We start from the raw sequence: 16,097 nt of genomic DNA on the forward strand, positions 1-16,097 counted from the left end.
CCATTATCGAAGAAAAGGGGGACCTGAGATGCAGAAAATCAATTGTCTGTCCCGCCCATTCCATTGGACAGATATATGTACCTCAGGCAGCTCAGGTAAGATTATAGTGGGATAATTTATAGAACCTGCACGTCAGAATTATCGTGTAAATTCTAATACCAATCAATCATATCATCAATGTCTCTTTACCTGCAGTTATGAAACTTGCATCGCGACACACGCCCTGATCTCTTCGCTGTGTTTCGCCTGAAACATACAACCGTATTTTATACATAGATAATGTTGCAATGATGGTAATTGAGGAATGAGGATATGTGACTGGCATTATCTAAGCATATATGTCTAAGTCAAGTGGCATCGAGTCTTTCAGCTGTTGGCATGTAAGATCTTATTGTGGTATGTAGGAGTAGTCTTTGGTGAATGCGGTGTATATATAGGTAAATCTGAATTGAGATATTAAGATGAAATAACAAGCATTATAAGTTATCAATATTTATAATCCAGTCTAGCATCACAAGATAGAAGAATATTAACAATAATTTCATGAGCCTCCCTCTCGCATGTGAAAATCGGAACTCAAAGAAAGTCTTTGACGAATTAAATGCGGGGCAAAAGCCGGGGAGAGCATGGGGAAAGAAATGCTGACCTTGTGCCTTACAGCGATAGGGATACTCGGTTCAGGCGAATTAGTGGGCCTCATCCCGCTAAAAGAGAGAGCTCTAGCCGCATTGTGATGCAATCGGACCTCGGCTTCCTAACCTGCCCAATGCTGGATTTACTCATCGATAAAGCTTACCTAGGGGCAAGTTCATTCGGGATAGATTACGCTTTATAATTTTAACTTTCTTCTTTGAACTTGCGGTTTCCTCTTCCACCAAAACGAATTGATCTTTAACTGAAGTCCTTCCTTGAAATCCCGAAAATAACTGCAAACATGGCGTCGTCGAAACCCGCCATTCCCCAGAACGACAACGTCGCCCACGCCCTCGCCGGCGCGGGCGGCGGCATCCTCTCAATGGTCCTCACGTACGTTCACGGCTCATCAACCAATCGTTTTTTTAGGCATCTTGCTTTAGCCCCTAACTCGAAGAAAGAAAAGAGAAATCTAACATCCCGTCGCGCCTCCAAACAGGTACCCCCTCGTAACCCTCTCGACGCGCGCACAAGTCGAGTCCAAGCGAGCCGAAACAGCCTTCCTAGCCGCAGTGCGACAGATCGTCGCGCGCGAGGGCGTCGCCGGATTATACGCGGGGCTCGACAGCGCGGTCTTCGGCATCAGCGTGACCAACTTCGTGTACTACTACTGGTACGAGTGGACGCGGGGCTCGTTCGAAGCGGCGGCGACGCGCGCCGGCCGCGCCTCCAAGAAGCTGACCACGATCGAGGCCATGATCGCCGGCGCCATCGCCGGCTCCGCCACCGTCATCCTCACGAACCCCATCTGGGTCGTCAACACGCGCATGACGACGCGCAAGGGCCAGCTCGAGCAGGAGCAGGCCGGCGGCGGCGGGGACACCACCGCCGTCGTGGAGAAGAAGAAGCCGACCACGATCGGCACGCTGATGGCGCTGCTGCGGGACGAGGGCCCGCAGGCCCTGTTCCGCGGCGTCGTGCCGGCGCTCGTGCTGGTTATCAACCCCATCCTGCAGTACACTTTGTTCGAGCAGTTGAAGAACGCGTACGAGCGCCGACGCAAGCATAACGTCACCCCGACCGTCGCCTTCTTCCTAGGCGCCATCGGCAAGCTTTTCGCCACCTCCATCACCTACCCGTACATTACCGTCAAGAGCCAGATGCATGTAGCCGACGACGGCGAGAAGCGCGAGGGCATGACGCAAGCCATCCGTCGCGTTATCAAGGAGGAGGGATATGCTGGTTTGTACAAGGGTAAGTTTGGCTTTATGACCTGAGAAGCTGTTAAATTGGCTCGTTAATCACGCTAACTCAACATTACTTCTAGGCATCGGTCCCAAAGTCACGCAAAGCGTCCTTACGGCAGCCTTCCTCTTTGCCTTCAAGGACGTCCTCTATGAGCAGACTATCAAGCTCCGAGGGGCTGTGGCGAGAAAGGCCACCAAGGCGTAGATACTCAGATGCTTGGTGAGAAGCCTCTGTTTAAACCATAGAGATTACGTTTGACTTTGCTTTTGAAATTGTACATATTGTGTTGTCTACCTGCCATGAAAGTGTCTTTACCCTGTACGACTTGGATGGACGTGGTCTTTCAGCCATTCCATTTTGCCCGACTTGTCGTATTGACAAAGTTGTTGCAAGAATGGCCGAGGCAAGAACGCTGACGAAATCGATTGGTAAATTATACGCGAATAGCTACAGGGAGGATGAGAAGGGAGAGACGACATTTGTATATCACCATAAGAGTAACGTGCTTGAAAAGTTGCCAAGGAACTAATACCCTTGAATAGAATTTCGTCTTCAGTACGGCCTAGGTGTCATGTTATCCTAAAGCCCGTAAGATTACTTCTCAGAAACCCTGAATCTACTCTTCAGCTAAAGACGTAGCATAGTGCGTAGGAAAGTAGCCTCCATTAGACATATCCTAAAGCCAATAAAAAGTATCATGCCGTACGAACCAGCTTTGGGACAATCCACCAATCATGATAACCCTTGCCCGTTTCTGGCATTTCGACTTTCAATGCCAAATTTAATGGACCTTGACCTTCATTACCACCGGCCCGCTCTATCGCTCGTTGAAGCGTCGACACCGCAACACCCGCCGCAATCGCAGCTCTGAGACAGTCCTTGATGTTACCGACCCAACGACCATGGGTGTTAGCGCTGAAAGCTTGCGCCTCCGACATCCTGCTTAGGGCCTCGTACCCCTTTCGTGCGCCGCCTACTGCGTTCTCGGCGTACTTCAACAAGTCGTGTGTTGCGGTTTCAGGCTGTAGAGTCGCACGTGTAAACTCGTCGAATGTCGGCAGTGCTGGCAGCGAAATGTTCCGGAAGGGCTTCATACGCAGGTCGTAGCGCAAAGTGTCAGAACTATAGGGGCGCTGCGGCGGGGCGATAAGATTCAATCGTAGTAAGGCCGTATACAAACAGCACAAACCATCTGCGAACTCCCACGTGCAAGCTGCATCGAGCATGGTTACGCGTAGATACGCCACCGACGTCATATACTCGCGGTCTTTAGCGGCCGTGTATTGGGGTAAGTGCTGGTCACCAGAGCCAGCGAGACCGTCGCGCGCTTCGTTTAAGCTACGCATTGTGAACGTTTTGATGCGGTCTCCATGCTGCGCACGTGTCTTAGCTAGGTAGTTCAAGTACCAGTACATGCCAGCAAGCTCGTCAGTCTGGTAGACTTCCAGCTCGAATCCAAGCTGGACGATCCACTCCATCTGCCTGAGCTTGTACACGTAGGCCCAAGACGAAAGGGGTAGCGAAAAGTTGATAGGATCCCCCCCGGTTATCGCGAGAGGTTTTTCATCGAGGACGTTCTGGAGGAGCTGATCGATCTCTTCCACGTCACCTTGCAGCATCTCCCATTCTTGGATGTTATGGCATAGGGTTCGTCGGACTCTACACCTGTTCTGGCAGAATATTCTGAAGATTTCCAAGTAGCATTCAGCCACACGTTGCCGGAAGATTTCCATCTGCGCTGAGATCTGATGTCGGGGATCGGTTGGTACCTCAATGGCATCGTAGGATCGATCTATTTGCGGCGCGCAGGGAAGAACAACAATGGAGAGGTCATGGTCGAGTATTTGCCGGATGCTATAGCTGCCTAATACGATCATATCTTTGCAGATCATACTTTGAAGTAGGGTTCTTATATATACTAACGGCTGAGGTTTTCGTGCTTGAAATAGCAGAACGAAATTCTAATAGAAGGTTAGTAATTTCTTTTATGTAGAAGCTTTTCGACCAACTTACTAAAAGACTTTGCGGTTCGGTGTATTTCAAGACGTCCATGATATCAACACCATCTTGAAAAAGTCGCTTAAATTGACCATAACTTTCTTCGAAGCTAGGTTGGACCATGGGACGCGGAGGCATGGTACTAGCTAGCCGCCGCTGTAACTTGGTACTAAAAGCCTCCGGGACGGGTTTCCCTAGTTCGTGCTGCTTTTTAATGTGCTCGATTAGGCCGCTCATCTGCGTCCAAGGCATCTTCAACGAATCCGGGTTGTTTCTTCGCAAGCTTGCAAGGTCGATAGCTCTTAGAAAAGCGATGCGTAGTTCAAGTCGGAGTTCAAGGGCAGTAGATATCTCCTTAGGAACATCATTGCTTGCTAGCCGAAGGTCACTGCGAGCCTTCAGCAGTAAACTGTTGATGGATGCTAGTGGTATGTCAAAAAGAAGGTTGCGGTCGTAAGTGTTAGTTACGAAGTCTTCCTCCTACGCCTCGTTAGTACTCTCAATAAACATGGTGCAATATAAAACATATTATCCTTACCTCGTAGTAAAGCTCTTCCTTGACGAGCTCATTCACAAAGCAGCACGCCTTGAGGAGCCCCAGACAATATGCGCGTAAGACAAAAAGGAATTTGGGCTGCTTCTCATGACCCTGGCTGTCTCTAACGAAGTCAGCCTCGTCTATGTTAGTAGGGCGAGGTTTCATGAGGGACTCTATATAGACGCTCGTGAAGAGAGTTTGCGAAAGAGGATAACCCTGATGCCAGGCCATCTAATAATCACCTCAGTCAGAACATCTCGTATTTACGATAGAAGTTAGATGGGTTATATAGGACGTACTTCTAGGCAAAGCAATTGGTCGATGATACCAAGAATTTCTTCTGGCAGCAGGTCGCGAGAGACGTCATATTCCTGGTCTAATGATTCTCCTTCTGCTAGGACGCCACTATCCATTTTTGGGTCCATGACCTAGCAGAGCCGTCAATAGGTAAGTTATAGAACTTGTAGACTAAGGTAAGTATAGGCAGAGTACTTGCCTCGAGAGCCGCGACGGACTCGAAAAGCGTGAAGTGATCATCTTTAACAAGTTCACCGGGTGCCAAAGCTACTTTTTTAGTCAGCAAGTGATTATTTGTATGAGACTTGGGATAGGAGGACTATGAGAACATACTCTTGACAGCAGAGGAAAACTTTCTAGTAATATCGGTGGCCACGACTCCTGGATGGGAGATGTTTGGAGGCGATAACGGATCAAATTGTTGCTGCATCTCGACTATCGGCTCTCCCGGTCATATGATGGGATGAGATGAGTTGCAGTACTACCATTAGTCAGCCCACATTGCCATCATATCGAGTTTGAAATATCAGATGAATGGAATACGGCCGGTTATTACTAACGTTAGCTTTGAGAGACGTCGAGATGATAGTCATACAAGACGGAAAAAGCAGGCTGAGACAGCCACTGTACCTAGGCAAGTGACTTTCAAATATGAATTTGGTGTCATTTGATTTTAAGTGCCGTAACCAGTGGTGATGAACAGATATGCGAGTTTGATTTGCGGTTGTCGCGGTAGAATGAAAGACAGGATAGATGTTAGACTTTGAATCAGGAATTAATGATAATTAACAATTGAGGGTATAAGATTTAGCGTCAAAAAAGCGCAATATTTGTCACAGCTTTTTTAAAAAAAAAAAGTTGGACAAAGCTCTGTACAAACGTAATGTATAAGATTTCACTTCTAAGGTTTTGAATTACATGATTCTAAGTTCAGTACCTACCTAGTACATAGAAGGTGACACACAGATAAGGCATTGGATCGATTTATTAAGTGGAAGCTCCAGTACGAGGTGATTTAAATGTTGCAGTTACATGGATCCCATCCAATAGCTGGAGGTTGCCCTTTGAAGAGGCTACCTAATCGCCCTATCAGGCTATCACTAGCCGGTTCGCCGTAAGCCGCCTATAGCAACTACTATACCAAACTGGAGGGCACCCTGTCGGGATGCCATAATAACTTAACTTTTAGGGGTTTTTCCGATCTTTTCCCGTATTCCGGGTAGTTTTTTAAATCCAAAAAATGTAAACTTTATTTAATTCGAACTAATATATTTAATCATTTATTAATTAATTAATTTTTATTTTTTTATATTTATATTATTAATTTATTATATATATTTTATATATTTAAAATTAATTTTATTAACTTTTTTATATTATTTATTAACCGATATGAAAATTTAAAATTTATTTAATACTTATAATTTATAAAAAATAATAAGTAAACTTTATTTAAATTAATTATACGGGATAATTAAATATATATAATAATAAAATTTAAATTATTTTTAAATAATTTTTAATTTAAAAAGCTTAAAAATTTTACTTTTAATATTATTCCTTAAAATTTAAAATCCGTTATCGTAAACGTTAACGTAAAAATAAAATTAATTTTTTTAAAAAAATAATTAATTTTTTTTAAAACGTTAATTTTTACAAAAAAAATAAAAAAAATATTATTTTATAAATTAATTAAACGTATATTTTTTATTATTAAAAATAATAATAACATTATTTTCGAAAAATTTATTATTAAAAACATGTTATAATTTAAATAAAAAGTTAATTAATAAAAATTTAAAATAAATTTTTTAATTATATATTAAATATTATTTATTATTTTTAATTTTTAATAATTATTTTTAATTATATTTACCGGCATTTCCTTTATAAAAATAAAATAAACCGAAACTTTTAATTTAAAATTATTTATAATTTTATATATAATATATAATAATATTAATTTTTCACTTTTTTAAAAAGTATAATTTAATAAAAAAATTTATATTTTTTAACTTTTTTTTCTTGTAAATATTAAAATTATTTATAAATTAATTATATAATATATTTAATTTAAAAAGTAAATTATTTTTAATTTTTTATTTAATTTAATATTATTTATACGGGTAAAACAAGTATTAAATAAATTTATATTATTAATTATTTATTTTTTATCCCGTAACCGGTAAAAAAAAACTATATAAATAATATTAATTATTTACATTTATTAATTAAAAAATATTATAAATTTAAACTTAAATTAAAATTAATAAATAAAAATTTATTTTTTATTATATTTAAGAAACTTTTATTTAATTTTATTATATATAACCTTATTTATAAACCTTTTAAAATAAAATAAAAAATCCCTTTATATAAAAATAAATTAATAAAAATTTTCGTAAAACATAATTATTAAAATGCCGCTAAAATTTATACTTAATTATTTTTTTAAAACTTATAATTATTTATTAACTTTTAAAAAAAATGAACCAAATATTATTAAACATTTATTAATTATTAAAATATCCGTATTTTTTTATCCGTTAATTTTATTAATTAAAATTATTTTTTTAACCGTTTTAAAAAAACTTATAACGGAATGAATTATTATATTATTAATATATATTTTTATATAACTTAATATTATTATAACTTTAATATAATAGCGGTTATTTTTTTTTTTTAAGGTTTTAATTAATATATAAATAATAACGTTTTTTTTTATTTTTTTTTTATTATTTAAATAATAAAATAATTAAGGAAGTTTATTTAATTATTTATTATTATCGTTATTTTTCTTAAATTACGCATAATTAATTACGTTAAAATATCGAAATATAATATTTAAGGATATTATTTATTTAAAATTTAATTTTTTACTTTAAATTAAAACCGCGTTAACGTTAATTTATATTTAATTAAAATCGTATTTAATTATAATACGCATTAAATAAATAATTAATTTATTAATTAATTATATATTTATTAAATTATTATTTATTTTTAATAATTTATAAACTTATATTATTTTTATTAACTTAAAAAATTTAACATTTATATTAATTAATTTATTTATAACATTTATTATTTCGCGTAACTTTATTATATTAAATATATTAAATTTATTTTTTTAATTTTTAATATTACTTATAATAATTTTAATAATTACGTTATTTTTTATTATTAAACTTAATATTATAAAGTTATTATTATTTAATATATCCGTATATTAATTTATTTTAAAATTAATAAATATTTTATTTACTTTTTTAATATTATTAATTATAAAGCCATATATAAATTATTATATTTTAAGTTTAAATAATAAAACTTTAATTATAAAAGATTTTTAAAAATAAATATTAACGCTTTTTATAAAGTAATTAAACTCTTTCATTTTTTTTTTATTCCTAATTTCCTTATTTTTTTTTTTTTTAATATTATTTAAATTTTAAAAATTATTATTAAAATTATCGTTTATATGTATTTATTTAATTTTTATTTAATTAATTTATATTTTTTTATTACGTTATATATTTTTATAATTTTTCCGTAATAAATTAAAATTATTATTATAAAATTAAATCCGTTTTAACGTTTTTTAAATAAGTTTTTCCCATATACTTATAATGGTACCGGAATTTTTTAATAAAAACCTTTCCTAAAGCATAAATAATTTTAATTAAATAATAGTAAAACGATAATATACTTTTTTATTTTAAAAACTTAATAAATATATACCTATTATTATTAAAGTAAATATTTTTTTTTATTTAATAATTTATTAATAAAATCATTTATTTTTTAAATCGTTATAAAACTTAATATATTATTTTATTTAATATTTAAGTTTTAATATAATATTAATAATTATAATATAATTATATAAATATATATTTATAAATTAAAAACTTTATTTTTTATAAGTTTAATATAAGTTTAATTTAATATTAATTATGAAATATAATATAGTTTTTTCCGCGGTTAAATTTTTATTATTATTAATTATTTTAAACGTAAGATTTTATAAATGTTTTTATTTTTTTCGAATAATAAAATATATTATATTAAAATATATTTAACGTTATTTCATTTTTAAATAATAAAACATTTTATAATTTAATATATAATTATATATTTTAAGCGCGGAAAGTTTTTAATTAATAAATATTTAATTAAAAACTTTAATTATAAAATTTTATATTTTTTTAATTTAATTTTATAAATCGATATATTTAAAATATTTTATTAAAAAATTAAAATAAATAATTAAGTTAATAAATTTTTAATTAATTAATAAATAATTTTTAATTATATAATTAATAATATATTATAATAATGTTAATATTTTTATAATAATAAAAATAAAAATAAAATTATAGTTATAATATAATATTACGATAATAATTTTATTTTAATGGGTATAATTAATATTTTAACAAGTAATTTTTAAGATTCCTTTAAGGTTAATATAAGTTTTATCGATTAAATTCTAGGGGTATCCGAACCGGTATAATTTATTATTTTTTCCTTTTAATTTTCATTGATTATTTATTAAATATTTAAAACATGTGGGTATACATTTATATAATTAAGTTATTATAATAATGAAATAGGTTTTTTTTTTTTATTTAGTTTTAAATTAATTTAAATTATATTTTAATTTTTTCGCGGCTTTTAATTAATTTTTTATTAAATGTTTCTTATTTAATATTTTATAATTAAAATTTTTTTAAAAATGTTTATTAATATAATAAATAAATTTATTAATTTTTTTATTAATCCCGTGATTTATAAAATTAAGGAAAAAACTCGAAAAATTAATATTATTAAAAAATTAAAAAAGCTTATGAAAATAAAAAACCTTATAATTATTTATTTTAATAATCTTAAAATAATTACTTATAAATTTAAAAATACCATCTTAAATTAACATGTAAATAATTTTATTAAAAAACGTTTAAATGTAAATATAAAATTATTTAATAAATGTAATAAAATTTTAATTTATTTCCTTTTATTAAGTATAATATTTATTAATAATATATTTATTTAATTATTTTTATAATTATTTTAAATAATGTTTATTATAAAATTTTTTTCCCATTTTTATTCGTATTAATAAAAATATATTATTAAAATTTAAAATAAATTATATTATAAGAAGGCTATACTTTAAAATTATATTTTTAATTTTATCTTTTATTTAAATTTTTTTTTCATTAATAAATAATTATTATTAACTAAATATTATAATTTATTATAAAAATATATTTATATTTAAATTAAAAATTTTATATATTTTATAAAGTTCTTAATTTATTATTAATAATTATTTTTTAATTATTATTTTATAAATTTATTTTATAATATTAAAAAATAATTTATTTACTTGTGTTTTATTAATATAAATATTATTATCCTTAATTATATAATTAAAAATTAAGAAAAAAAATATAGGATATATAATAACGGCGGTTCCGTGTTAACGCAATTTAATTATTACTTAATTATAATTATAAAATAATTAATAAATATACATTTTAATTTATTAATAAATTATTAAAAAAAATAAATTATATAATTTTTATATAAAATTTTTTTTTTTATATTTTACTTATTTTTTTTTTTCCATGTTATTTATTATTAATAAATTATTTAACTTATATAAAAAAATAATAATAAAAGTTAAAATAAAATAATAAAGATTTTTATAGTTTAAAAATTATATCCCTAAAAATATTTAAAAATATAATTAACTTTTATACATTTTTTTAATAATATTTTTTTAATTATTATTAATTTAATAATTATAAAATTCGGTATTTATAAATTATTAAATAAATATAACTTTTTATATATTATTTATTTTTTTAATAATAATATTAAAAAATTTAAAAAAAATTATTATATAAAATATATTAACGCTATTCCTTTTATTAATAAAACTAATAATTAAATTAATATTAAAAATTTTATAATTATAATTAATATTATTATTAAGTAACATATTTTCCACTTTTTAATAAACTTTTTTCCATTTTTACTTTATATTAATGTTATTTATAATTTGCGGCTTATTAAAATTAAAGTATTTTTCTTTATAATTATTATACGTTAAGTTTAAAATATTTTATTTAAAAATATAACCCGTTTATTTAACACGTTTAATTATAACATTTTTAATATAAATTAAATTTAATATTATATTAAATAAAAAAATATTATTTTTTTTAAATTATATATCCTAAAAATTATTATTTAATTAAATATCGTAATAAAGGTGGTTATATATTTTTAAAAATAAAAATGTTTTTATTATAATAAATTTATATAAATTAAAAAATAATAAAAAACCTTTCGGTTTAAGTTTTTATAAATTATATTATATAATATAAATTTCCTTAAATATATTTTAAATATTTTAAAATAACACTTATATAATATAAAATATATTATTTATAAATACATTAATATATCTTTTTATTTTTTAATAAAAAAAATTTATTAATTTATTTAATAATAAATTAAATATTATCTTAATTATTATTTTAAAAATATATTTAAAAAATAAAAATCTTTTTTTTAATAAATAAAGTTTTTTTATATAAAAAAAAAATAAATGTATATAAAATACTTATAATATATTTAATTAATAATTAAAAAACATTTAATTTTTTTTTATTAATTACTTATATTTATTACATATATATATAAGTTTAATATTTTTAAAGAAATAATTTAAATAATTATATTAATATAACGTTTTATTAAAATTTAATAAAAATATATTAAAATTTTTTTTAAAAAACTTATTTAATTTATTTTAAACTTAAATAAATAATAAATTATAAAATATAATATAAATATTATTAAATAAATATTAAATTATATATAAATAATATTAATTTAATAAAAATTTATTTTCATTTTAAATAATATATTAAAAGTTAAAAATATATGTAACTTTATAATAATTATTAATAAGGTAAAGAAAAGATTTTATTTTAAATTTTTTTTTTTTTTTTTTAAAATTTAAATTTATATTTTTTATAATATTTTAAAAGATATTTTTAACATTTATATTATTAAGTTTAATATTATGTATTTAACGGGGTTATTATTTTATTTAATATGGTATTTTTAATTATTATTTTATTTAATATAATGTTTTTAATTATCGTTTTATTTAACGTGATGTTTTTAATTATTATTTTATTTATTATAATATTTTTAATTTTTATTTTATTTAATATAATATTTTTAATTATCGTTTTATTTATTATAAGGTTTTTAATTATTGTTTTACTTTATATGGCGTTTTTAATATTTATTATATACGTATAAAATTAATTTATATGTTTTTAAAAATATATAATATAAAATATAATTAATATTTATATTAAATATTTACTTAATTATTAATAAAGTTATTAATGTTATGTAATAGTTTATTTATAATAATTTTATTATATTTTTATAAATTAATATTATTTAATTAAATATTTATAAAAGTATAAATTAAAAAATGTAATTTAATTTAATAATATTTAAGAATTCGCCATTTATTAATTATTATAAATGATTAATTAAATAATTAATTAATTAATAAATATAAATAATTTATATAAGTATTAAAATTTAAAAATAAAACTTTATTTATATATAAAAAAAAATCTTTTATATAATATAATTAATATAAAAACTTTAAATATAATGTTTTTTAATTTATTATTATATATTATATTACTTAATTAAAATATTTATATAAATTAAAATATATATGTTTTATAATAATAAATATAATTAAAATTTATTATTAAAAAATATAAATATAAATAAATATTATAATAAATTTTATACATTTATATTTAATTATTATAAATAAATAAAATTATATTAAAATATTAAAATATATTTTAATATTAAAATTAATTACCTGGTTGTAAATTATATTATAATAATATAATATAAATATTTTTTAAAAGCAAATATAAGATTAAAAAAATTATTTTACGCATATATAAAAAATTATATAAACTTAAAAATTTTTTAAAAAAATTTTTAATTTTTTATTACGTATATTTTAACACTTTAATATATATATTTTAATATTAATTTTTATTAATATTTAATAATTTTTTACATTAATTTAAATAATTACCATGTAATTATTATTATATTTTTAATTTTTAATATTTTTTTTAAAATTAATTATAATATTATATATATAAGATTAAATTTTAAAATTACGTTTATTAATAAAATCATGTTAATTAAAAAAAAAAACCGTAAAAAATAATTAATTAAATATAAAAGTTATAAGTTGTTTTTTATAATATAAGTTTCGTTATTATAATTAATTATCATTATTATTAAAAATTAAAATCTTAATTTATATTATTATTTTAAAAAGTTAAATAATTTTATTTTTATTTATATATTTAATTTTAATAATTATAAATAACAATAAAATAAATTAATAATAGTTTAAAAAATATTATACCCGTGGAAATTTTAAATAAAATTTAAAGATAATTTAAAAGTAAATAATATTTAATAAATGTTAATTACCACGTTTTTTATAAATATTTAAATATAAGTTTAATTATTCCCATTTATATTTAAATTAATTTTTAATAATATATATAATAAATTAATAAATGTATAATTATTTAATAATATAAATAATATTATATAAAAATAATAAATTAATTACTTATTTTAAAATAAGATTTATTTATATTTTAATTTTATTATATTTTCTTTAAATAAAAATTAAGTAAAGAAATTAAAAGATTACGGCATATTTATAAAATTTTAATTTTATTTTAACTTATTTAATAATTAAAATAAAAATAATTTATTTTATAAGAAAGTATATACTTTTTATATATATTTTTTATTTAATAAATTTATTAAGAAATAATATATTTAAACGTTTAAAAATAATAAATTAATTTTTATTAATAATAAATATATTTATTATTTAAGTAAAATTATTAAAAAGTTTAAAAAATTTTTAATTATTAAAGTTAGATATAAGTTAAAGATTTCGCTTAAATATTTTTTTATTTATATGGTTATTATTAAAAATAATTTTTATTATTTAATGGTTTAAAAAACTTAAAGAATTTTAAAAAAATTATTACCGCCGATTAAAAAAGAATTAGTGTTATAAAAAAAATTAAAATTATCGGTAAAAAGTTAAGTATTTTTAACGAGTTTAAGCGTATTTTAAACATATATTATAATATTTTAAGCGTTAATAAAACCTGCGTTAATTAATTTTAAAATTAATAATGTGTTTAACGTTAAAAATAATAAAAATGATAAAAATATTAATTTATTTCTTTTGAAATAAAAGCGAAGTATATAAAATTATGCGGTGATATAAATTAATAAAAGGTATTAAGTAATTAAAATTATAGTTTATAATTAAAAATTTTTATTTATTTTATTAAATAAAAAAAAATAAAAAATAAACATGTATATTAAAGTATTAAATAATAAATTTAATAATTAAATTATATAATTTATAAGTTATTATAAAAAATATATTTATTTATAAATTATATAATTATTTTTTCCCACGTTTTTTATAATTTTACTTATAAAGTTTTTATTTTTAATTATTTAAAATAGTAATTAAAATATATTAAAATGAATTTTATAAAAATTATATCCGGTATAATAATTTATTAACGGATAATTTATATAACATGCGTTGTAAATATTTTTTCGCGATAAATTTTATAAATAATAATTTTTTTATTATTATTTATTTAAAAATATTTAATACATGCGTACGGAATTTTAAATAATTTTATTTTTTCCGGAAATGGAAATTTTTTATTAAATAAATAATAAATTTATAACTTTTATTACTTTTTTTTCGCTAAAATATAAAGAATTTTATTTTAAACTCGTTTATTATAATATTAAATATTATAATAATAAAAAAAAATTAATTTAAATTTTTTAATATATTATTAAATTTATTAATTATATAAAAATTAATAATATAATTTAAAATATATTAATTTATAATCATTTATATTATATTAATATAATTTATATTAACATTTTTAAATTTTATTATAAAAAATAAATAATTAAAAATATCGTTCGTTTAAAATATTTATATTTTATTATTTAAATTTTTTAATAAAAATATATATAAATAATTATAAAATATATTTAACATTAAAGCAGGAAATTTTAATACATTTATAAAATTTAATAAAAAAATAATTTAATAATTAATAAATATTTTATTTATAACCTTAAATTTAAAATTTTAAATTAAACCATTATTTAATAAAATTTAATTAAATATAATTTTAATATTATTTTTTAAAAACGTAACTTTTATTTATTTTTTTTTTTATTTAAATTTTTATATTTTTTTTTATTTATAAATTTATATTTATATTTATTATTATTATTTTTATATTTATATATATTATTATATATTTTTTAATAAAGTTTTTTAATGGTGTTATAAATAATAGTTAATTATTTTAAGTTTAAATTAACTATAAGTTTTTAAAGGAAAAATTATTTATTATATTAATGTAGCTTTAACATATGGCTTTAAGCTTTGTGGTTAAGTTAAAGTACGAATGTATTTTATTAATTTTTCCGGTTTTTAATAAAAAGAAATTATGTTTTTATAGTTACGTTAGTAAGTTTTTTAAACTTAATTAACGCTTTAATTAAGCTTTTATTAAAAATATAACTTAAATATAATATTTTTTTAAGGAAAATAAAGGATTTAATGTGGTTTTTAATAATGCGGTATTTAAAAATATAAAAATAATTTTAATATTATTTCGAAAAAATATTTTAAACGCTAATAGTTTTAAGTTTAATAACGTTAAATTTTTTATATTATATAATATCATACTCGTTAATCGTAGTAATATTTAAGTTTTATTTAATATTGTAATCATTAATTATAATATTAAAATTTTTAATTTTTTTAATAATAATAAATAATATCGGTTATATTAATCGATAAATTTTATTATGTTTTTTATTAAAATTTCTTTTTAATACCATTTATTATATACATTTATATATCCTTTTTAATGTATTAAATACTTTAAACATTTTCATTTTTTTTAATTATTAATTCGGCGGTTTATAAACTTTTTAATTTTATATAATATTTATTTATTTATATCCTTTTATATTATAACGCATTTAAGTATTAATAATTTTTTATTATAAAAATCTAAGCTTTATAATACTTTATATAACTATAAAATATTTATAACTTTATATATATACCATAACGGAAACACATTAATTTTATATGTTAAATTTTTAACTTTTTTTATTATAAATAATAATTTTATTTTTTATGTTTTATACT

The 16,097-nt window shown here is 23.1% G+C and overlaps 2 protein-coding genes across 2 annotated transcripts; one reads left to right on the top strand and one right to left on the bottom strand.

Moving 5' to 3' along the window:
- Positions 1-761: 761 nt before the first annotated feature.
- F4807DRAFT_408665 (mitochondrial carrier) lies at positions 762-2,414 on the top strand. Its single transcript, XM_047996458.1, has 3 exons — positions 762-1,026; positions 1,133-1,887; positions 1,961-2,414. Exons 1-3 carry the CDS (start codon positions 935-937, stop codon positions 2,083-2,085), a joined length of 972 nt encoding a protein of 323 aa, XP_047858202.1. The 5' UTR covers positions 762-934; the 3' UTR covers positions 2,086-2,414.
- On the bottom strand, positions 2,415-5,734 carry F4807DRAFT_408667 (Mak10-domain-containing protein). Its single transcript, XM_047996459.1, has 7 exons — positions 5,275-5,734; positions 5,048-5,195; positions 4,914-4,981; positions 4,717-4,845; positions 4,418-4,648; positions 3,895-4,359; positions 2,415-3,842 (listed from the first exon to the last, which is right to left on the bottom strand). The coding sequence occupies exons 2-7, from the start codon at positions 5,142-5,144 to the stop codon at positions 2,577-2,579; spliced, it is 2,256 nt and encodes a 751-aa protein (XP_047858203.1). The 5' UTR covers positions 5,145-5,195; positions 5,275-5,734; the 3' UTR covers positions 2,415-2,576.
- Positions 5,735-16,097: the final 10,363 nt, after the last annotated feature.

Source organism: Annulohypoxylon truncatum (assembly GCF_022578515.1).
Source record: "Annulohypoxylon truncatum strain CBS 140777 unplaced genomic scaffold F4807scaffold_3, whole genome shotgun sequence".
In the NCBI taxonomy this organism is placed as follows: domain Eukaryota; kingdom Fungi; phylum Ascomycota; class Sordariomycetes; order Xylariales; family Hypoxylaceae; genus Annulohypoxylon; species Annulohypoxylon truncatum.